The 24069-nt window shown below is 44.5% G+C and overlaps 2 protein-coding genes across 2 annotated transcripts in view; one reads left to right on the forward strand and one right to left on the reverse strand.

The window, feature by feature from the left end:
• The window catches only part of PIGL (phosphatidylinositol glycan anchor biosynthesis class L), a 101240-nt gene extending 96404 nt beyond the window's left edge, over positions 1 to 4836 (forward strand). Inside the window, exon 7 of the mRNA XM_018572083.1 lies at positions 4678 to 4836. Coding sequence (XP_018427585.1) covers positions 4678 to 4803 — 126 coding nt within the window. The 3' untranslated portion in view covers positions 4804 to 4836. The remainder of the gene's footprint in view (positions 1 to 4677) is intronic.
• A 1349-nt stretch (positions 4837 to 6185) lies between these two features.
• CENPV (centromere protein V) overlaps positions 6186 to 24069 on the reverse strand; it is a gene marked incomplete at its 5' end in the record, with an annotated part of 20882 nt that continues 2998 nt past the window's right edge. The window contains 4 exons of the mRNA XM_018572082.1: positions 6186 to 6445; positions 10670 to 10784; positions 18495 to 18564; positions 20050 to 20148. Of these exons, the coding sequence (XP_018427584.1) occupies positions 6321 to 6445; positions 10670 to 10784; positions 18495 to 18564; positions 20050 to 20148 (409 nt within the window). The remainder of the gene's footprint in view (positions 6446 to 10669; positions 10785 to 18494; positions 18565 to 20049; positions 20149 to 24069) is intronic.

The raw sequence follows: 24069 nt of genomic DNA on the forward strand, positions 1-24069 counted from the left end.
CTTAAGTTGAATTTGTATGCAAATTGGAACAGGTACATTTTTTAAGTGTAACTCCAGCCCAAAACATTTGTTTGAGTTTTGGATAGCATAGGGAAGGGTTAACCCCCTGTAAAGTTTTTTTTTTTTGCTGTCTGTGCCCCTATTCAGAAAATTTCACCTCACTTTCTGTCCCTGTGACAATTGGATTTTCAAAATTGGAAACAAGGATTGGTGATAAAGCTTCAGTGGATACACCTTTTTCCCATGATGACGCTTACAGGAGTGAATTTCCCTTCCTAGGGGTAGATTTCCTTTCACTTACTGTTGTCTCAAGAACAGGAAGTGAGATTAAATCTTCCTAATGGGGATACAGACAGCAGTATAAACCTCACAGTGACCTGGAAGAAGAGGCGGGCACCCCTCGTCTGCACATCTAACAAGAGTCAACTTCCTGTAATCTACGTACAGTATTACGAACCAGACTCCTCGTCGGCACGAGCTCGGTAGCATTACAACTACTGAAATGCTGTGCGTTACCCTTTGGCTGCAGCCTGGGACCCCTTGCTGTACAGTAATAGCCTCCGTTTGTAAGTCGGATGTTTGTAACTCGGGGACTGCCTGTATATTAGAAGTTTGAGTTGTCAGGACTTCTCTCTTTGTATCCTCGATACTAAATTATATCTCACTAGTACATGTGATTGACCACCAACTTCTTGTGATCACCCAAAGACATGACGGGGTATTCCTAATGAAATGAGTGAACTGACAAAGTGACTTGTTTCTCCTTGGTTAGGATGTGTGCAGACATATTTGTGTTGACTTGTATAATAGAATTCTATATTGTTTGAGCGCAGTGTGTAAATAGGGAAAGCTCCGCGTGTCCATTATTCATCACACAAAGCACCTCCTGTGGTTGTATGATAACACAGCAGTAGCTGCATGAAATCCTTCAGGGATCCCTCATTTGTTTAGGGACAAAGCTTAGGGAGTTCCTCTTAGGACTTAAATGTTTATTTGTAGAGGTGCACCGAAATGGAAATTAAAAAACCGAAACGAAACCGAAATTAAAAAAAATGTCAGACCGAAACCGATACCAAAAATGTTTTTTATTTTTTATATTTTATTTATATTTATTTTTTATAAACTTTTTAATTTTTTTATATTTATTTTTATGAATTCATTTTTTATTAAATATTTCTATTTTTTACTATTAGGGGTCTAAACAGACCTCTGATATTTCCCTTTTATAATAGAAAAAGAGATTGAGAACACAGCGTCCCCAATCTCTTTTTCTGTATCCCCTGTTATCAATGAACAGGAATCCTCTATGAGTGTTCCTGTTCATTGATAACATGAGTACATGGCATGTTTACTATAACCACAATTATGAATGAACAGGAGGAGATGTAGATCACTCCCATTCATTCGTAATTGAGGATATAGTTAACATACCATGTCCTCAATTATGTGCACACACTCAGCAATCACTGATCGCTGAGTGTGTGTATCTTGCTCTCCTCTCTGACACGCTGTCACAGGAGTCTGATGGAGCGGTGTAGAGAGGAGAACTCAGCCTTATGTGACAGCGCTGTCTCCGCCACCACACCGCTCTGCCGGACTGTGATGGGCGGCAGAGCCGTGTGGGAGGAGACGCCGGCCGTTCACAGCGCTCTCCACCGCAGCGCTCGGCCGGCTGTCACTTTCTCTTCTCCCCGCTGGGACATAGAGCAGCGCCCAGCGGGGAGAAAAGAAATCACGGATGCGCCGATGTATCGGCAGGAAAATGGCACTTTCGGCACTATGCCAAAAGTGCCATTTTCGGCCGATATGTTTCGGCGGCCGATATATCGGTGCATCCCTAATTATTTGTACTTCCTGTACCAGACTTCTGTGATCGTATTCCATACAGAGATTTGTAGGGCAGGGGTGGGCAACTCCGGCCCTCCAGCTGTTGTGGGACTACAAGTCCCACGAGGCATTGCAAGACGGACCGTTACAGGCATGACTCCCAAAGGAAGAGGCATGTTGGGATTTGTAGTTAAAGTACAGCTGGAGGGCAGGAGATGGCCACCTCTGCTCTAGGGGTTATCGGTGTACAATGCAATCAGTATCCCTGAGGAACAACTGCGAGATAACATGTTACCCACATAAAGAGTACATTGTTTTCAGTATGTCTGGCCAGACTAATAGGGGAGCTTCATGACAGTGCTGGGCCACTGAGCAGGAGGCATAGTCTACATGTGTAATAAGAATACCCGCTTCTACTGAAGATCTACAGACAAACTACATCATGAAATCAAAGGCAAAACCATTCTTCTAGTTTGGAAGGGGTGGGGTAAGGTTACCACCTTATTGCTGCCTGTGTCCCCTTTGGGGATATTTCCATTCATTGTTCTAAAGTCCCTGACCCTACAGTTGTGATCCAAACCAGAATCAAAGGGATAATCCCCCCACTGACAACATGGTACCGGGCGGGACCGGAGGTGATGGGAAATCTCCCAATGGAAACATTTGTTCCAGTAACAACAATAAAAAATGGTATTTCCCCTTATTTCCAAAGAAATCCTGCCACGTAATCTAATCCTTCCCTACTCTGTCCAACACGTGTCTGATGTCCTTTGCTTTTTTCTGCACTATGAGTTATGTCATGCAAAGCTGTTATTGCTATTCAATAGGGATGTACTGATACCGATGCGAGTATTTGTACTCTTCCCAAATGCTCCGATACTTACCTCCAATACCTGAACTTCCTGTCAGAGGGAGATTTCCTCTGATTGGCAGTGCCGCGAGGGAACATGGAGTCGGCTTCCATGCTGATTGGCCGGATCAATGCTGATTGGCCGGAGAGCCGGCTTCCCAGCCAACCAGCATGGAGCCGGCTTCCCCGCCAATTGGGAAGCCGGGTGGCAGGTAATAACTCACCGCCCCCAATAACTCACCGCCCAGCCTCCTGATTGGTAGGGAACCGGCTCAATGCTGATTGGCCGGGAAGCTGACTCCATGCCAGAGGAAGCACTAGTATCAGTACTCGTGCTCGATGACAAAAAAAACCCGGTATTGGTGCATCCCTACTATCTGCCATATAGATTCAGTTATGTCACATGTTGTTACCTCTTATAGTTTAACAGTTTTCAGTGGCACCATTATGCAGCAAAGTGGCTGTGATTTGGGCTAGTTATGTCTGTGACATGTACATGTCTGTGTACGAGGATGTCTGCACATGTCTGTGTACGAGGATGTCTGTACATGTCTGTGTGCAAGGATGTCTGTACATGACTGTGTACGAGGATGTCTGCACATATCTGTGTACGAGGGTGTCTGTACATGTCTGTGTGCAAGGATGTCTGCACATGCCTGTGTACGAGGATGTCTGCACATACTTAAGTTGAATTTGTATGCAAATTGGAACAGGTACATTTTTTAAGTGTAACTCCAGCCCAAAACATTTGTTTGAGTTTTGGATAGCATAGGGAAGGGTTAACCCCCTGTAAAGTTTTTTTTTTTTATTTTAGGCTTTATGTACCTGGTATGTTACTCCCAAATGACTCTGGTTCATTGGTTGCATAGTAAAGTGAATTCGATCACCTTCCATATAGCGGCATATTTATAGAGCAGTGCAGGTGATGTTCACCAGTCAATCACTGGTGTTGTAAACACATGCATCAGAAAGATTCACTTGCATTGAATGTTTGGTGAAGTTAAAGCAGCTCCTTCATTGTGAATGGCCGGCCAGCACACTCCGCCGTGTCCAGAATTGGAAATGATCCTTTCTTTGTAACGCAACACATTATTGTCCATTGTCCTGCGTTGCAGCACACTAGAATACAAATTAATGGCACAGCATTGCACCAACGCACATGATCTTGCATTAGGATAACGTGTCCATTACCACAATGCAAAAGTCCTTTGTGAGGGGAGGCAAGAGGTGTAATTAGTAATGGTGGGGAGGTGTTCTGTAGTGCAAATCAGGAGAGCAGTGTAGGGTGATAGTGTTGTTTTTCCATTGATGCAGTACAGTGAGAGATAGACATGGGACAGGAGGCGTAATACTGGCAGGATCAGCAGGTATGAATGAAGCCACAACAAGGACTAGAAAGCTGCAATATATATGACCTTTTTGTTCTTGGGTGTATTCCAGACTCAGTGAACAGGCATTTAAAGGGTAATTCCACTATTCCAGGTGAATTTGGGACAATGGAATTACCCTCTTCCAATCTGCTTCCCCCCCCTTCCCTGCTGTACTTAACTTTGGCTGAATGCTCCTTCCCCTCCGCCAATGCCGATGTACTACCCGCACCCAATAAATGCTCGCCATTTCGTGGATGAAATTTAAAATACAGAGTGCAGGGTGTTCTGCTGTGTACGGAGTACAGGTATTACACCAGCACCGGCGGAGGGGAAGGAAGCTCAGCCAAAGGTAAGTACAGCAGTGAGGGGTAGGGATGCAGAGAGGGAGCCAGAATGGGGGGTAATTCCATTTTCCTACATTCGCCTGGAATTACCCTTTTAAGTGCAACTATTTCAGTCCTCACAATGGGATAAGGTGCTCATTTCAGATCAATGAAGAAAATGATAAAACATAATAAAGGTATAAATGAGCCTCAGATCTCTCTGTGCTATAAATATACATTTGTCATGTGTCTATTTTATGGGAGCCTGCGTTGTTTACGAGGTACGTGTTTCCATCTTGTGTTCCAGGAAGCCATGATGTGTCACCAAAGCCAGCTGCTCTGGTTTCGTCATATTTACCTTCTATTCTCCCGTTACATGGCTATCAACTCGTTACACTTTCTTCATGACACAAAGACAGAACAACATGGCTGATAACACTCAGTCCTCAAGCTGAACTTGTCAGAAGTCTGTTCTTGCTGCATGTAAACCAATGACCTTGGCCGGGCTATAGAGACAAGCTGGAGATGAAGGGCAAGGCTGCTCGGCCTGGTGAATGAAATGAATCTCTGTCCTGGTAAAGGACCGTTAAACTTGTAAGATGCTTTATCTTTATTTATGTGGACATTTTCTCTTATGGCAACAAATATGACATTGGGGCTCACAGAAAGGTGACGTTGTCTACAGTAATCACATTCCAGCTACACCATACAAGACTGTGACAGCAGACATCTGACTTATCACTATGGACACTACTGCTGGTTTTCTGGTGCTAAAGACCTTTCTCTATTTTTGTTGATTTTTTACATTTTAAATAAAGTTTAGTATACGCACTGGACATCTACATGGTGTTATGGATGGCCAGTGTTTTGTTATTGCAGCACACTTCTGCTGTAGTTGCTGATTCCTGGTTGTGACATCTGTACTTTGTGCTCAGGAATGTTTGTTTCTGGTGTAACATATCTTCTCTGTGTATTATCAAAAAAGAAGTTGACCAGGGTGAAAGTCTGAGCATCCAAAGGTCAGCTTGTAAGTAAGGAAAACCCTCGCACACCTAGAGAAACAAGGGAAATTATTCAGCCTTTCTTAGATGGATGTATTGTGCTCTCTGGAGCTATTTCTCAGCACATTACAGTATTTTCTTTATTCAATCACAGCTGTTACAGTAAAGAACCACTAACTAAAATAATCTTCTATTTCCTTGTACTTCATGCCGGAACATGTGCGCTTCTTACATGGAAAATGGCATTATCTCCATTAACTATCTCAGTATAAACAGCTTAAACATTAATCCTGGTTTATTGCACAAATGCCCTTTACACTACTGTGTGGTAATTCAAAAATGCCCCAGAAATCTAGTACGTTGCCAAGCTAAGACAGGGTCACTTTTTTCTGGAGAAATCCCCACTCAATTTACCTGTATGAAACCCGGGCAATATTTATACGCTTCAGTTCTCAGCTACCATCAGTAGGGGCAAGAAAGCGTACCACAGACACAAACCGATTTGTTTGAGACTAACTTGGCTGTCACCACTGGTGCCGCATAGGATGTAAGTCGTGCACAAGCTTCTTACAGGCTTAGCATTTGAAACCTTTTCTTTTAACAGAGGGCACTTGTATATTATCTGCCTGCTGCAGGGATGTATTTTCATATCAATGTAGACTTCTCCCCGTTCTACAGCCAGACAGCTTGTTAGAAGTGCTGAGAGTTGGTGTTTTAGGTTCTTCCAATCTCCTTCATTTTACAAATGCTACAAAATAGAGATTTGAGGTATCTGATGGTAAGGAGCCAGCACAGGTACACAGAGACTAGAAGATGTATTCATGAGTGTATAGAAAAGATTTATTTCACGTGATTGAAGGGGGCATGCCACGAAGGCAGAAGAGTATAAAACTAGTGATGGAAGGAAATGCAGAAACATACAGAAAGAAAACACATGTACAGAACATTCTCAGGACTTTGACATGTTGCGAATGGACTTGTGTTCTTTCATAGCCTTTTCCCATTCCTTCCCATTGATCTGTTCCACATGGAGGCTGCGGACTGTCCCTTCATCCAGGCAATGTGCTGCTATACCTAAGGAGAGGAGAAGTCTGATCATCCACAATGCACATTCATCGGTTAAACGGAAGTTCTTTAAATTGTTTTTTAGAGGATTGAGGTGAGGAGGAAGTGTAAGAAGCACTTTCATGTCCCGGTATAAAATATCCTCTGCTCTGGTGTCTTGTATTATGCACTTTGAAGAACAGGAAATCACCAGCACTCAGTAATGAAGATAAATATGTCCCTTTTATTGGACAAAATGCATCACAGAAATCCAAGAGGTTCTTTTGGATTTCTGTGACGCTTTTTGTCCAATAAAAGGGACATATTTATCTTCATTACTGAGTGCTGGTGATTTCCTGTTCTTCCTGTGTCTGCACGGCGCCATCCGTGATCAATCATCACTGCGAGCACCATCTTTACTTATTTGGCCGGGACTGCTGTGAGGTGTGCGGAGGGCCCCTCCAATGACTTACATTTGTATTATGCACTTTGACATCTTTCACCCTCCAGCTAACTCTGCTGGAAGCTGGAATGCCTGTGGTGAGTACTAATGCTTGAGGCACATCAGAGAACCACAAAATAACCTCTGCCTCTGGAATTTCCCATTGACCTATATGGATCTGACACCTAGGTGGAGGGATAAAAAAGTCATTGGGACCCAGACGTGTACTGCATGGAAAACAATACAATCTAACTGCTTTGTAGTGGTCTAATGCCTTACCTAGAAATACAGATACCTTTCATTCAGCAACAGTGGAATATCCAGTGTCTGAATGTGTCCTCATTTCATAGAAACTCTATACTTACTAGAAAGTCAACTAAATAGGCTCCTTCAATGATATTAGAGCGATGTTGTCAGAGGCGGGACTCTTTGTTGGAGGTAGATCACTGGGAAGCAGTTACCCTTTCCAGATAAGCCTTCTTGATAGATTGATGAAGGGTGATCTCTGCCTACTGGCTCAGGGATTGATAAGCATGGAGGTCCCCTAAGGCCCTGTTCACACCATTACATTCCATAAATGCGCGCCAAATGTGGGAAAACCTGCGCACTTTAGTGCATTTTTGGAATGGGCCAATAACGCAAAATGCGCTTGCTGTGCCACTACTACTTAATGGCACTCCAAATGCAGCTGGGCAAATGTGTAGTTCTCCCACGCGTTAGCGTGCGTTCAAACTGTCACACATGCGCATGAAAAAAACAGAGTGCATGTCACAGATTTTGAAACATGCATTACTTGCCCGCTTTTGGCGCACATTCAGGAGTCTATTGAAATCAATGGGGATGCGTGCCAAACGTGGAGAAAAAAATGCCCACGAACGTGCTTTACCACGACGCACCTTCGTGCAATGCCATGATGTCAATGGGGAGTGAGGGATTGATGCTGAGGATAATACTACCGAAACCTCGGTGCAAGAAACCATGAAGGGCCCCACCAACTCCCCACTGCCATGGGAAGGAGCTGCGGTGATTTGGCCTGCTGCATGCTGGGAGCTGAGGCAGTTAACAGGGCCCTCTTCCTCCTGTCTGGTTACCCCCAAGTGGCAGAACTACCAGAGTCGCAGCTGCGACTGGGCCATGGCATTCCATCACTTAGGGGGCCTGTTAAGTTCCAAGGTGCAGACATTGCCTCCTAGGACTACAGCTCCCAGCAGGCAGACGCTCCACAGCTCTTTCCCATGCTGGTTAATATGGGGGCATGGGGAGTAGTATATGAGAATAGTTTGCATGGGGGGGTCAGACACAGACAGTAGTCTATTATAGGTGGAGAGGTTGGGGGATGCCCACTGGATGGAACATAGACAGTATGGAGGGGGACACAGACATCAGTAAGTGATGGAGCGGGAATGAGGATGACATATCAGCTACCCTTGGTACCTACAGCTCTCCATCCTCCTGTTCTCTGTGCCTGCTGATTACCGCACCTCTCCCACCAAAGGCCACGCTGCCTGGACCTCCAGTCCGTATCTTTCACCTCCCTCGCTGCGTTGCCTACTGGGAAATGTAGTTATCCCTCCCCACCCCCAAGCTACAGCGTCTGCCACACTGCTTAATTTCACGAACGCTGTGGGAGGCATGAGGGAGCTGCGGGCCCTCTTCTTCCTCTCTAGGCCCCCCTAACTGGCGGAATGCCAGGGCCTGGTGGCAATTGAGGCCGCTGCAACCCTGGTAGTTCTGCCAGTGATCGAACCCATCCTTATGGCATAACTATACCATCACATCTGAAACGCAGCAGAGACACTTATGACACCCGTGTAGCAGTATGTCACTTTTTAATGAAATATGTTTGACGCTGTTGCTTTCCTGGGCCGTTATGTTAAGCGTCTTTGATGAGGAAATGCAGCGTGCTCATGATATTAGTTTCTGACACTTGGAAGATCATTCAGGAACTCACTGAAGGTGCATGTGACCGGCTTCAGCTGTTTTTGCATTCCCATAAACTGAATGAGGAGAGCAGGATTTCTGAAGGGAACAAAAGCCCATCAACAAGGGCCCTAATATTACAAGATTGCCTTTCAACACATGTTCCCTGCCATCTATATAAAAGCTGCTGGCAGTAACACAAGTTCAGCTTTAATATATTCATCTCCAGGTGGCAGTAAAATTCATTCAATCATTGTTGCAAAATCATTATGCTATTTTTTGTTTCCAGGGATTTGAATTCTCCCCATAGTGTTTGAGTGATCTTTAATGATTAGAAGCAGACAGTACGCTTCATTCACATGAGTAGTGTTTCCCTGCCTGCCCTGACCAGCGATCCTAATTATACAGGATATGAGTGTTCCCATCACACGCCACTACAATGGAGGGATCACGGCTCCTAGGCTTCATACTGCTACTACTGTGTTTAGCTTCTAAATGCAGGAAATGTATAAATACATTTTGTACCTCCAAGATCACTTTTTTACTGCAGTTAGATGTAGGTTTAAATGCGTTCAGAAGTTCTATTCCGATCCTAGGCACACCAGAATTCTATTTTTCCTAAATGCAGGTAAACGGTCCAGGACTAAACGCATGTAATTACAGCGTGTGAATGAACCTACTGAGAAAATAAGATGCAGACATATGAGTTTAGATTTCTAAGGCCCCATTTACACTGGACTTTAGGATGGGGATTACTGCAGCAAGAAATTCTTGTGGCAGGAATCTCTGGTGTGTCCTTCCAGATGATAGACTGACAACAGCTGGATCTGTTCCGCCTTACAGGCATTAGATTTATTGCCTACCTGCCTTCTCAAAATTGGCCACAAGATGGTGCTGTAGGGAATAAATCTCTATTTACAAAAGAGCAGACACTTTTCCAATGGTAGGCTCCCAGCAACCTCTAGTCTGGGAAGAAGAGAACAAGTGCATTCTGAGAACTAAGCCTCCATTTTGGAACCAAGGAGAAGATAATAATCTGATGCCATCCTGAGTGCATGGAGTAAACACCCAGATTCCCCTTACGGCAGCATCACTTGTTTCTCTGAATATTTGTGAGCTATCATTTTATGTATTGATTGTATGTTTTCATGTTCTTTTTTACCGGTTTCACCCACCCTGGATGGGTTAAACCCTGTTAATAAAGCTTCAAGATTTCATCCAGTCTGGCTTATTGCAGAATAGGAGGGCATAGCAGCATGTCAAGCTATATACAGGCCACAGGGTAATGTGTAGTGGGGACAGAAAAGCATCTGTAATCATAGATGGAAGGATTACCTGTGTTTCGGGATAGATGATTAACCTTGAATGCCGACAGATTGCATCTATGGACAAATATCTATACTGAACCGTAGGTAATCATTCCATGTACATGTGGTCTGCCAGTCAGCCTGTCATTAACTTGAATGGGCAGAATGGCCACATCTGTTCGGACCCTCTTTGGATTCCTGTCGCAAGAATCTGCAGGTTCTCACCATAGGAATCCCCAACCGCCCTATGTGAATGTCGCCTGAATGCATATAAACATATCTTAACTGCATGTGTTCAATTGCCAGTATGAACGAGGCCTACGGCATCACTGCACAGTTCATCCAAGTAGCTAGCTGGGACTGAAATAAACACAGCGGCCCCCATGTAAGATCCGTTCAACTGGCTGTGTTTTGCAGACTTATTAAGTTGTATTGACATCGCGTTCAGTGTTTACGGGGGATAGAAAAGCTTTTTATTTGCTCCTGAACTTCATGTAAGGAGGATACATTCTGTTCTTTAGCTACATTCTGCCACTTTATAAAGCAGCACAATACGAGTAAATGTGACCCCAATTTATAACTTACCATAGCCATCAGGGTTGGAGCGAGGTGTGTAGAAGCTCTGGACTCCGCACGTTTTGCAGAATGTATGTTGTGCTTTTTTGGTGTTGAAGGTGTAAGTGGTGAGATTATCGGCACCCTGCATACACAAAGGTTACAAGTGACACACTATTTGCAGAAACAACACATGCAAGCAATCATTTTATTCCATAACTGTGTTATTGAAAACAATGAATCATTCATGTCAAAAAGTGTATGGCAAACCTCATTACTGGAACATCTTAACCATTTCCAGACCAAGGAACCGTAACCTTCATGCCCAGGCCAAATTTAGTTTATTCAAGAAAATAATTTTCACATAATTTTTTAGCACATATGCTGACTTCGTTTAGTAGTTTGGTGTATATTTAGAGTGTTTTTAGAAACAATCAGCTATAACATAACCACCCACCTAATATTGAGTAGGTCTTCCTTTTGCCACAAAAACAGCCCTGACCCATGGAGGCATGGACTTCACTAGACCTCTGAAGGTGTGTTGTGGTATCTGGCACCAAACCGTCACTAATATGTCCAGTAATATGTGAGGTGGGGCCTCCATCGATCGGACTTGTTTTTCCAGCACATCCCACAGATGCTCGAGTCGACTGGATTGGGATCTGGAGAACTTGGAGGCCAGATCAACACCTCAAACTCTTTGTTGTGTTCCTCAATCCATTCTTCAACTATTTTTGTAGTGCGTATTATTGTGTTGAAAGAGGCCACTGCCATCAGAGAATACCATTCCCTTCCTCAGCAACAATGTTTAGGTAGGTGGTATGTGTCAAAGTAACTTCCACATGAATGGCAGGACCCAAGGTTTCCCAGCAGAACATTGCCCAAAACATCACACTGCCACCACCGGCTTTCCTTCTTCCCGTAGTATATTCTAGTGCCATGTCTTCCACAGATAAGTGACACACACGAACCGGGCCCTCCACATGATGTAAAATATTGCGTGATTCATCAGACCAGGCCATCTTCTGCCATTACACCGTAGTTCAGATGCTCACATGCCCATTGTAGGCAATTTTGGCCGTGGACATAGGTCAGCATGGGCTCCCTGACTGCTCTGGAGCCATGGTCTGGTCACAGCCCATGCACAACAAACTGCAATGTACTGTGTGTTCAGACACCTTTCTATCAGAACCGGCATTAACTTTTTCAGCAATCTGAACTACAGTAGCTCTTCTATTGGATCGGGCTACATGGGCCAGTCTTCACTCCCCACGTGCATCAGTGAGTCTTGGCCACCCATGACCCTGTTGCCATTTCAGCGGTTTTCCTTTCTTGGACCATTTTTCATAGATCCTGACCACTGCAAACCAGGGACATCCCACAAGAGCTGCAGTTTTGGACTGGCTCTAACCCAGTCGTCTAGACATCACAATCTGGTTCTTGTCAAAGTCGCTCGAATCCTTACAGTTGCCCAATTTTTATGCTTCCAACACCTCAACTTCAGGGACAAAATTTTAATTTGCTGCCTAATATATCCCACCCACTTCCAGGAGCCATTGTAATGAGATAATCAATGTTATTCACTTCACCCCTCAATGGTCACAATGTTATGGCTGATCAGTGTATATTATAAACAGCAGAGAAGTGGACAAAAATGCCAAAAATACAGTTTTCATATGAATGCATTTTATATAATTGATACTATTCCAAATATTTATATAAAATTATTTTCTCTTATTCACCCTGACTATAGGGACCCCACATATGTGTAGGTTCTAATACATGCATCAGTGCCGTATGCTCAACAAACAAGTGCATATCATTTCGATTTCTAGATATTCAGCATTTTCCAGGTACAATGACTGTAATTCAACTGCCCCGGGACAATGGAAGTGTATAGGATGGCCACTGCAAATTGGTTAAAATAAAAAGATGAGGCTGTGCCTATTTTTAGCCTTAAAATGATTCTTCTACATCTGGCATGTGGGGCAATGTGGTTTATGTAATTGTAGTTTATGTATGTATCTGTTTCCGGATCACGTGTGTTTTTTTCTTTTCTTTTTATTTCTTTCTATTTGCTACCATCACTAAAATGGTGATACGTCCTCTATGTGACAGGTGCTCTTTATGGAGGCATAAGGGGTCTGAAAAGGAGTGTTGGCATTATATGGTTTGGGGTTTGTTTTCTTACTTTTATGGGTTTTAAGGGTTGCTCATGATGATCACTTGATCAATAACCACTCAGTGACCAGTACTAGTCAATGTCCCCCCTACAATAACCTTTTTATTTTTTTTCAGAACTCACTTTTTATTTGTTTGTTGTTGTTGTCTTTAGATATCTGGATTTCATGCAATTTATAAATGTTCCCTCTAGTGGTCGTCTGTGATGGTTCATCATCTATCACAAACACATTACCTTTTTCAAACTAGTGCAGCATACGTACATATCTAGAGAGCACTTGATTCCCCCATACATGGAATACAGCATGAAGGAAGGAATCCCCAATGCCAGCAACTGTAAGAATCCCTGAACTTCATCTGACAGGATGCTGTCACTGGTCGGCTGATCATTTTCCACCTGACTCGGATGATTTTAAAATGGACTTTTGTCAGGCTGGGTGGTGCGGGCAGAAAAACGCATGTCGCTGGAAAAAGTACATGAGCTACATTTTGGCAGATTATAGCGTGTTTTGCCCTCATAGACTTCAATGGAATACGCCTGAAAAACGTACAACACAAGCGTGAAAATCAATCCTCTCAAATCGCGTGACACATGCATGTGAAAGCACGCAAAACACACGTATAAATGCGCAAAAACACTGTCACCTAGGGGTGAATGGAGTCTAATATAGCAGCTCACCCACTTGCTGCATGTGCATGTGTCATGACAGCTTAGGTCAAGGCCAGTTTTATGTTACATTATACAGGAATTTTTTAGTGACCCCCTCAGTGGGCTATCCCCGCACTGGAAGGGTTAAGTGCTCTTTTGTTTATAGGTTCCAAAAAAATAAAATTAGACTCACCCGAAGCTCCGCTTTGCATCCAATCTTTGCTTTATAGCTCAACATTTATAGCTTCCCCTGATACTCTGCTGCCCCACTGTGATACTTTCTGTGTTATTCCTCACACGCACTGTGCGTTGGTTTTGTATTTTCTTTATGTTCAGGACTAAAACAAAATGTACATCCTAATAATACACTTTTTATTTGCTCTTTTAATCTGTTCAATATATCGTTGAAAGCAAATTGTAATATCTGTTACTTATAAGTACAAAAAATACTTGTTGATCCCACCAGAAATCTGGGAACTTCCTGCGCTGGTTTTATTTGTTCACAGTATTACTTTGGGGGCTACAGAACAATTCCCTCCTATGTTATAGGGATGAGGAAGGGAGGGGGTATTTTTTAATACTATCCCAGGATGACAGCACTGCTCCTCCACAGATACAGTACAGCGAGTTAGCGTTGGCACTCACCTGATCCTCAGTCCCTCCCAGGCTCTGGCGGTCTATGGTCCCATGACATCATCAGGCCTATAAAGTCTATTAGATGTTAGGATCGGAGAGGGAGAGAGGTGAGCGGCTACTGCTGCAGGACCGAGGATCGGTCTGTCCCTATAGACCAAAACGAGTGCTTAACCCTTTCAGTGTAGGGGTAGCCCCAGTGCAAGGGTTAGTTTACAGTTACTTTAAGTGTGATGCAAATGTGGTGACTGACAACGAGTAGTCACATCTCTCAGTAGTAAGGAGATGAAAATCCCAACGCCAGACAAAACATCTTCTTTTATGTTTGGATTGGGGAAGTATTGGAAGTGGCAGCTTTTATTACTGTGTGTCCCTGTTGGGGATGTCGCTGGTACGGGAATTGATGGGACTTCTATCCAGCTGTTAAGACACAACAATCAAAAACGGTTTTTCTTAAAGGAGAACTATGGGGTCAGTGTTTTTCCCCATAGTTCTCCTTAGGGTACCGGGAGGACACAAACTAGCGTCCTCCCGTCACCCTAGGCTCGCGGTATACTGAGACGCCGGAGCGGATCCCGACTTAGATGACGGGATCCGGTCAGCTGCGTGAGTGACAGCTGGCTCTGCCTATCTAGAGGCAGAGCCAGCTGTACCCGCCCCTCCCCCGTCCGTTCCGCAGAGTCCCCGGGCCCTTCTCAAGTCCCAGAACGTTTTGTTCCTTTTAAAGATGTCTCTGTTCCGCACGTTATATCTTTGAGGTTATGTAGTCTACATATTTTATTTTTTGAAGAACAGATAGGGCTTTAATGTGGTAAGAAATTTGGACACGTATATTTTTATTTCCTCGGGTTTTACTGGGAATAAACGGTAAACAAAATGCATTTTCCTGTCATTATTCCCAGCGCAATGTGTCTGTAATTTGATCACCTCCATATATTATTTATATAATCAACAAAGTGCGCTGATTAAATTAGGATTCCATGAGAGCATGTCGCAAATAAATATATATATTTTTAATACACTTTTTAATAAAAACCTTTAGTTTTCCTTCATGGGGGGGTCTGGATAAGAGAGCGCGGATCAGGTTAGTAAATGTCAACACGATACCTAGACATTAACGAGCAGTTAACCCTTGCAGTGCGGGTGGGCTTGGGCCTTTTACATTACCATGGAGATGGGATTTTATACAACAGTTCCCTGAGAGGAAGAGACCTCACAGCAGCATAGAGCTGGCTTGGAGCTCCATCAAGTGGCTTGAGAGGCACAATATAAATGAGTCATATGCCAACTTAACAAAATGAATAAAGAAAATATATTTAAAAAAATGCTATAAATTCTTTTCTGACACGCAAGAGCCAATTGATGCGGCTTTTGGTTCATGTCAGGGCCGCTGTATGTATGCCGGCTGTAAAAACGGTGCCAAGATCACTTCAGGACAGCGCCATGTGTGTATATATATATATATTTATATATACATACATATATATATACATGGCGCTGTCCTGAAGTGATCTTGGCACCGTTTTTTACAGCCGGTGATGACTGTCACATACGAGAGTTCAGCTGCTATAGAGCTGCATGATCCAGTGATTCCAGTGGGTGAGGCATTTCCCAGCCTTGCCCCCCGCCTGGCGAAACCGCGCCCCCTGCCGGACAAAGCTCCGCCCCAACCTGTCCCCAAGCTAGTGTAAAGGAGGAAGGGAGGAGCCGACCTGTCCCTCACTGCTGAGGCGCTCCGTCCATGACAGGTTACACAGCGGGGAGGATTTCCCTGCTGTGTAACCTGTTAGATGCCGATCTGAATGGTGAAAAAGCTGTCAAGCTCTCTTTCCCATTTACGTGGACCCCGTCTCTTAAATACCTCGGTATCCGACTGACCCCGACTTATGACACCTTGTACGCTGCCAACATTCCCCCCCTCCTTAAAACCCTCAATAATTTGCTGATATCCTGGCAGAGATTTCCAATTTCTTGCATAGGCAGGATCCACGGAGTGAAGATGACCTTCCTGCCTAAGTTGCTTTATGTCTTTCGGGTCCTGCCGATCCCCATTCCCGGCCACATTCTCCGTATCCTACAACACAAGGTACTTGCGTTTATCTGGGGCAACTCTCCAACCCGTATAAACCAAAAACTGCTCTATCGCTCTAAATCTTGTGGAGGTCTTACAGTCCCGAATCTCCGCTCATACTACATTCCTGCCACCATTGCCCCTTTTACACTCAAAAACTGAACTCCCGCTTTGGGCATGTTTGGACATGGTAGACTGCCATCACCTGCCCCTTTCATCCCTACTGTGGCTGTCCCTGACTGACCGCCCTCCCACCCTTACTCCTATCCTTCGCACTCCTTGAAAGTGTGGGACGGAGTTCGGTACTCCAGCAACTTGATGTCACCTCATCTACCCTTGCTACCCTGGATCAATTCTCCCTTATTCCCCCCTGGCGCTAGCGACCCTTACTCGTTCTCCTGGTGGTCACGAAACGACCTGACCACAGTGCACTCCCTTATCTCGCTCTCAGGTGTGAAATCGTTCCAGCAACTTCGTGAACCTAGGTCTAATACCCTCCGGGAATGGTTCCGTTACGCTCAAATAAGCCACTTCATTAATTTGCTACAGAAGAACACCTCTGCTCCCAAGAGACTGACCCTATTTGAGCGCTGCTGCTACTCTGACCCACACGCCCCAGGTGTCATGTCTTTTATCTACTCTTCTCTGTTGCTCCTTACCAATGTCAGTGGCATGAGGAATTGGGCAGATCAATGGCCCCTGAGGACTGGCAGCATACTTGGTTAGCGATAGCCCGTTGTTCCTGCAATCGAGAACTCCTACAAGGTGATGTATCGTTGGTACTACACGCCTGCTCGTCTGGCGAGATACGTTCCCTCCTACTCTCCGCACTGCTTCCGGGGCTGTGACGCGCCGGGCACCATGTTCCACATTTGGTGGACATGCCCCCAGGTAACATGTCTTTGGAACAGTGTATACGACCTAGTAAACTCTCTCTTCCAACTTACCTTACAAAGGGAACCGTGTGAGGCATTGTTGCTGCAGCCAATTCCACAATTGACGCGTTATCAGAAACTCCTGGTATCCCACATCTTTGTCGCCACCAAAATTACGATTGCCAGAGCGTGGAAAACCCCAATCCTGAGTCTTGGGGATGTCAAGAATCGTTTGGACGATATTTTGGTGAACGAGAAACTGTCTGCGATATTATCCGACACTCACGACCGCTTCCCACTGATTTGGCAGCCTAGGATTGATTACTCTAAACCACCATCCACAGCTCCTATCCATCTAGAGACTCTGTACTTCTCTCCTCCTCCTTCAAACTCCTTCCCATCTGGACCTTGTGGTCTGTTATATGTGGTTGTAAGCCTTATAGGCCTCGCCTCCTTGAGGATCAGGCTACTGACCTGCTATGTTTCCCAGTCTGAACAGTCTGATTGGATGCAGGCAATGTTCAGGTATTTAAAGAGCCAGAGGGGCCGACTAGCAAGATACTGAAGCTTGGCCCAGCGGGAGATTCCTCCATGCACACAGTATAGCGTCTATGGAGGAATCTGTTGCAAGTTTTCCATCTGACCATAGACTGATAGAAGAAAAGGTGATTAAAAAAAAGTAAAAAATATAAATAATAATAAAAAAAAAAATGTAAAACCAACCCTGCCATCTGATTCGAATGATCACATGCACGAAAGGCATGCACATGTATGTAAATGGAGAAAGTTCTAACAAAAACAAATGTACAGAAAATATTGGCACATCAGCACTGTGCCTGGGAACACACACCAGCAGCTGCCGGTGTGAATGCAGCCTACATGGCGGACCTGGGTGTGGAGACGGACTGAACGATTGTTCTGTCCGGACCGCGATTTGGACCTCTGCTCGATGAAAATTTTACTTACCGGAGTTCCTTGTATTTCAATGCACAGGGACACGTGAGGCTGTATAACTTAAATGGCGGACATATTTCCATGCTTGGAATACACAACTACAGCGTTCAGCCGCCCATATGAATAAATAGGTGATTTATGGGGGTTAACGCTGCTATTTGCATAAACGTGTGCATGCATATGGCTAGGGATGCACCGATACAAGCATCGGTATCGGCGGCGATACCAAGTATTTGCATGAGTACTCGTGTAAATACTCTGATACACATATGGCCATACAATCCTGTACACAGACATTCTGCGTCCATGGGAATGCGGTTTATGCAAGTAGCAGCATAAACCAGTATACAACCACCCACAGCCATTCATTACTACCGCTGCAGCTGTGTATCCCTGACGCAACAATAAACCTGCAATTGACATTATACGACCTCATACGTCTGTGAGTGTGAGGCCATAGTCTATCGTCACCACGCTACACAAAACACTTACCTTCAGTAATTTGAAACGTGATGCAGGGACGATGAAATGGCGGTTTTGCTTCTTTACACAGATGCTGCAACTGAAAGAACAAATAATAATTGACCAAAAAAGAATTGCAATCTTTCAGTTTCATTTTTCTAATCTTACGCATGTCAGCGAGTTCCTTTGATTGAAATCTGTGTGTATGAGGGTTCATCTTACAATCGTGAATACAATCCTTTTACACTACAACTGTTGTGAATGAAGATTTTGTGAATCACATCAGACTTCTGTATCAAATAACAAGAAAATCTGATCTTAGAGTCTATGTCAAACCAAAATGGCTCCCTTTGTGTGGGTAAAGGTTGGAACCCCCCATCAGGTTTTTTCTGCCTCTGTGGCCCAATTAGAGAGATTTACACTCACTTCCTGTCCAGCTGACAATGTAGTACCAGACAGGAAGTGAGGGGAACTCTCCAAAAGCAACACCGACAGGAATAAAATTGCTTTTCTTTACTAGAATAGGGGGAAGGTTAGAACCTCTGTCACATTTTCTCCCTCTTGCAGATTCTCCTTCACTTCCTGTCCAGTGAAACTGCTGTCAGCAGGACAGGAAATGAAGGGAAATCCCTCTAAGGGCCAATTCAAATCTAAGTGTAGCATAAATCCCATGTTATCGCACAATGCCTCTAACATGTGTTACAGTGTGCTGCGTATATTGTGTTGCCATTCATCTACACGGCACCCCAATGCACCTCCTGGCTGCCACGCACTGCACTATTTTTTTCCACCGCACCCCTCCCCCAGTTCCCCTGCCTGATATAACGCTAACAGGAAGTGAGAGCAGTGACTGACATATAAGGAGAGCGGCATAAACAGTATAAAAATTGGCATTAAAGGCTAAGTTTACCTTTCTGACCATGTTTCATGATACACCCGTATTTCAGAATGTAACATGGGGATCACCCTGGCACTTGTAGTCCATTCATTCTTTCTCCCATCCATGTTACTAAATGTCCGTGTCACAGACATGGACGGTAGGGAGAATCTGCAGGAGTCAGAGCATTGCACCCGCGATCCAATGTAAAAAAAATAACTGTCTCCAATGCCAATAAATAAATAAATAAATAAATGCACATTTTTTAATGAAGTTCATTTATTATTTTCGTTAAAAGGTGGAATTCTAATGAGTAAAACATATCTCTGGCCAGAGCATCAATCCTTACATTTTCTTTTGCCCCCACAATCCTTTTCATTGAAATAAACTTCACCGAACAATGCAAAATAATTGGCTCTTTAAAACCAAACCAATAAATCAGCATTTACGGGTAATATCCGTGAGGAACAAGAAGGAAATTTTGATTCTAGAAAGAAAAATAATCAAACTGTTTGTGATTTTTTTATTCCAACTTCTCCGGATTTATCACAGCCATTCAGCGTCTACGGTGGATGTGAAATCACAATTTGGAGACATTTTTTGTGTCTGGCCTTGAATCAATCAGCACTGAAATGGCATGAAGGGAATGCCGGGGACGGTATGTGACAGAAGAATGGATTTGGTGTTCTGAACTCTTTAATAACTTACTTGCAGTCAAAGATGTGAATGTCACCTGATGCCCAAACCTCGAATCGCACGGCTCCGCAGTGACATCCTCCGCTGTGCTTCACCAGGCCTTTGTATTCGCTGTATACACACAGACAAGAAACACGGAGATTCATACTTTTCTATGTATTATGTGACAATCATTGTGAATCAGGAAAACGGGGGGGACCATGTGATGTGTGTTCATCTACCTTTTCATTTATTATATCTGTACTGCACCACAGGAACCTGTTAGGGCCCATTCACACCTAATGCACAATGCACCTAGCATGCATTACCATGCACTTGGTGTGTTGGGTGGCAATTCATCTGAATGACACCCTAACGCACCTCCAGGCTGCGCTGCAAAGCACAGAAACACCATGTGTTGCATTGCAATAGGAAAAAGAAGTGTATGCACTACTTTTTTTCACCACAATGCATGGCATTGCAGTACTTCACATTGCTCTGCAATCCAGTACACAGCAGTTGGGAAGTGTGTTGGGCTGCCATTCAAATGAATACTCACAGGGGCATAACTAGAAAAATCACAAGGCTCCATAGCAAAATTTTGTATGGGGCCCTGTGATTTCTAGATGCCCCTTGCAAAGCCCACCTGAGTGGCCCTGCAGAGACCATCATAGACTCTCTATGGTGGGCTCTGCAGGGTCTCAGGTGGGCTGGTCCCACCCCTGCACACCTCTTATCTGTCAGCCTTCTCCACCGCCAGGCCCTGCCTCCTCCGCGGTCACTGGCAGGCCCTCCCTCCTCCTCCTCTGCGGTCACTGGCGTACCCCACCTCCTCCTCCGCACAGATCACCGACAAGTTGTCAGTGTTTCAGAACAGCAGCGCATTCCTCCTCACAGCCGTCAGTGACAGGCAGCAGCTTGCGATGTCCTAGCGACCCACACGGCATCAGGGGGACCCCTTTCTTCCTCGTCCTGGCTGGGCCCCCCTGTGCTCTGGGCCCCATAGCGGCCACCTAGGTCACTATAGTGATAGTTCCACCACTGAATACACACAGTAAATCACTCTAGGTGCACTGTGCCACGGTAATCGCATGGTATTGTCCAATTATCGCTATGCTTTGGTGTGAACAGACCTCTAGATTCAAATTCTGTTTTCACACACTTGTAACTTTCCAGGGTGCACCGAGTAATAGTGAAAAGGAACCTGTCAGGACATAATTATGGGAGCTGTCACTGCCTACATGTTTGTGAAGGTGCATTTTCCGGGGCTGCCATCCTTATCCTTACCAAGGTACAGGGTTAGCCACTGACCTGGCACACGAATGTGCACTTGAGGTGTCAGAAATGCACACGATGTTCGGGGTCAGTAAAATAAGCATAATTGCCCTGGAACACGCAGCGTCAGAAACAAGTCTGCAACAAGCAGCTCCCATCATTTTGTCCTGATGGGTTCAGTTTAGAAGAGAAAAATGCAGAGGCTGCCACTGCTGACCGCTTTCTGAACATGCTTGTTGCACACTGCTCCTATCTCTGTGACATTCTGCCGGTAATGATTGAGAAGGATGTATAACTGGGGTGAAAGGGATGTTTGTTTCTTTATTTCCCGCAGTTTTGCTTTAATGTCACATTGAGGCAACATAAGTTCTTACACTGTCTTCTCAATGTGACACCTGATCTGATCTGATAGATGTACCTGCTATAGGAATGTATTTCACACTGAATAATCACAGCATGACGAGGCCGTGTGACCGGCACAGCCGCCTCCTGCGACATGGAACAGATGGGGAGCGGGCTCAGAGGAGACAATTATCAGCTGAAGTTTGATTGAATTATTTCCTCTTTGCTGGACACAAATTCCTGCAGCCAGCCTCCAATTATACAGACATCGTGTGAAATCACACACTGGGTCCAAGCTGCTCTGTGACAATGGAACACATTGCGCAGCACCTTGTATGAAAGCTGCGGAGAGAATCAACTTTACAAACTGACACATACAGTCAATAGTGGGCACCTCCATAGTGAGCTCCTCCATAGAGGGCACCTCCATAGTGAGCATCTCCACAGTGGGCACCTCCATAGTGGGCACCTCCACAGTGAGCTCCTCCATAGTGGGCTCCTCCATGGCGAGTACCTCCACAGTGAGCATCTCCAAAATTGGCACTTCCACGGTGAGCATCTCTAAAGTGAGCTCCTCCTACTTGGCAAGCACTTCCATAGTGAGCTCTTCCATGGAGTGCATCTCCATAGTGAGCACCTCCATAGTGAGTACCTACATAGTGGGCTCCTCTATAGTGCGCTCCTCCATACTGGACTTCTCCACAGTGAGCTCCTCCATAGTAAGCACATCCATAGTGAGCTGTGGGCACCGGCCAGCTTCAGTCTGAAAATTAAAAGGAGCCAACTGGGAAATTCTCAGCCAAATAGTGACCGCAGCCAATCAGATGCAAGCAATATTCAGGTATTCTGACAGCTGCCGGAGCCACTGCTGTCAGAATACAGTAGGCGGCAGTGGAGATTCCGGGGGCCTAGTGATGAGATGACATTCATCTGAACTTACATGGTCAAGATTTTGTGACCATTTTATGGGGCTTAGGAGATTCTGATTGGCTGTTTCTGATCATCTGCACTCTAAACATGAACATCATTTTGTTTTGTCACTGGGATAACACTTCTCAAAAACAAGCATCTCCAGCTGATTATTTCCTGCAATTGGTAGATAGGTTCAATAACTGTAAAGCTGCCCATACACCTGACGATTATCATACGATAATTGCGGGTGATCCCGCGATCGTACCATAATCGTAAGGTTGATGGGCAGCGTGCAACCGCATTTACTGTACGGTCGCACGATTTCCATATAACGAGCACGCTAGAAAACCCACAAAAATCGTACAATTTTCAGCAGATTGGTAGCGCAATCGCAAGACAAAAGCCGCACCACCCGAGGTGCGCAAGCGCACACTGCCTGCTCACCATTGCAATCATCTGCAGGCCCTAGCCTTAGCGGGGAGGACTTGGGACGATCGCAAGTACAATCTACCTGTCCAAGATGGGCAGGTCGTACGAACTTTTAATCACCTTACAACCATCGCACAACGAAAGTCGTGTCGTGCAATGGTCGTAAGGTGCATGGCCAGCTTTAGTCTAACCGGTTGTTAGCAATCCTTGTTTGCATTTGTCAGTTCTTCGCTATGTGGATGATCACCTTTACAATGGCCGTACACAGGCACACAATGGCCGTACACCCCCCCCCCGTGACTTACACTTGTTGTGGTGCCTTTCTATGCATTGTACATGTGCTACTATGAATCCCCATGGAAGATGCACATACTGGAAGCCACATCAAGCAGGATTTTATCATTACACACCACATGCTAGGACACATTGATGTAAACAGTGCCTACATATTCCCTGTTGATGTACTCACCTCCTACACAGCGTCTCATCATATATTTACATGAACAGATTTCAGGTATCTTCGAAGTCACACAGCACTCTCACTTCCCCGGGATGACTACAATCTACATTCAGTAGGCTCTTAGGTGATGTGACGGAAGATTTGGTTGACCAATTACAAAAACAATATTAATGTTCAGAATTCTCTATTATATACAAATAAAAGGTTTTGCCCAACAGATTCCTAATACTATTTTTCTGGTGTTGGGTAAATATTAAAGAACATATGAGACACAGAGCCTATTCCAGGGTGTTTAATCCTCGCCGGCTTCACAGTTGTGTTAGAGATCTTTCTTATTATTTTATCCAACAGGTAATCACATTAACCTTCTATCTCCCATTTCCTATATCTTTCCCCAGCTCCAGCAGTGCCCATCACATCATGGCTGCAGGGATGTATAATGTAATGTAGCAGGTTAGGAGGTGGACTCAGGAACTAATATTTAAAAAAAATAAAAACCAAAATAAAAAAACTCAAAATAAATGGAAGTAGAAAAAGTAAAAATCTTTTAAAGATTTGTAATTTAAAAAAAAAAAAAATTATTTCATTTCAACCTCTATCCATTTTATTTCTCTCGTAGTATTTATTTATATATA

This window comes from Nanorana parkeri, unplaced genomic scaffold, assembly GCF_000935625.1.
Source record: "Nanorana parkeri isolate BGI_ZX_2015 unplaced genomic scaffold, ASM93562v1 scaffold1933, whole genome shotgun sequence".
Taxonomy (NCBI): Eukaryota; Metazoa; Chordata; class Amphibia; order Anura; family Dicroglossidae; genus Nanorana; species Nanorana parkeri.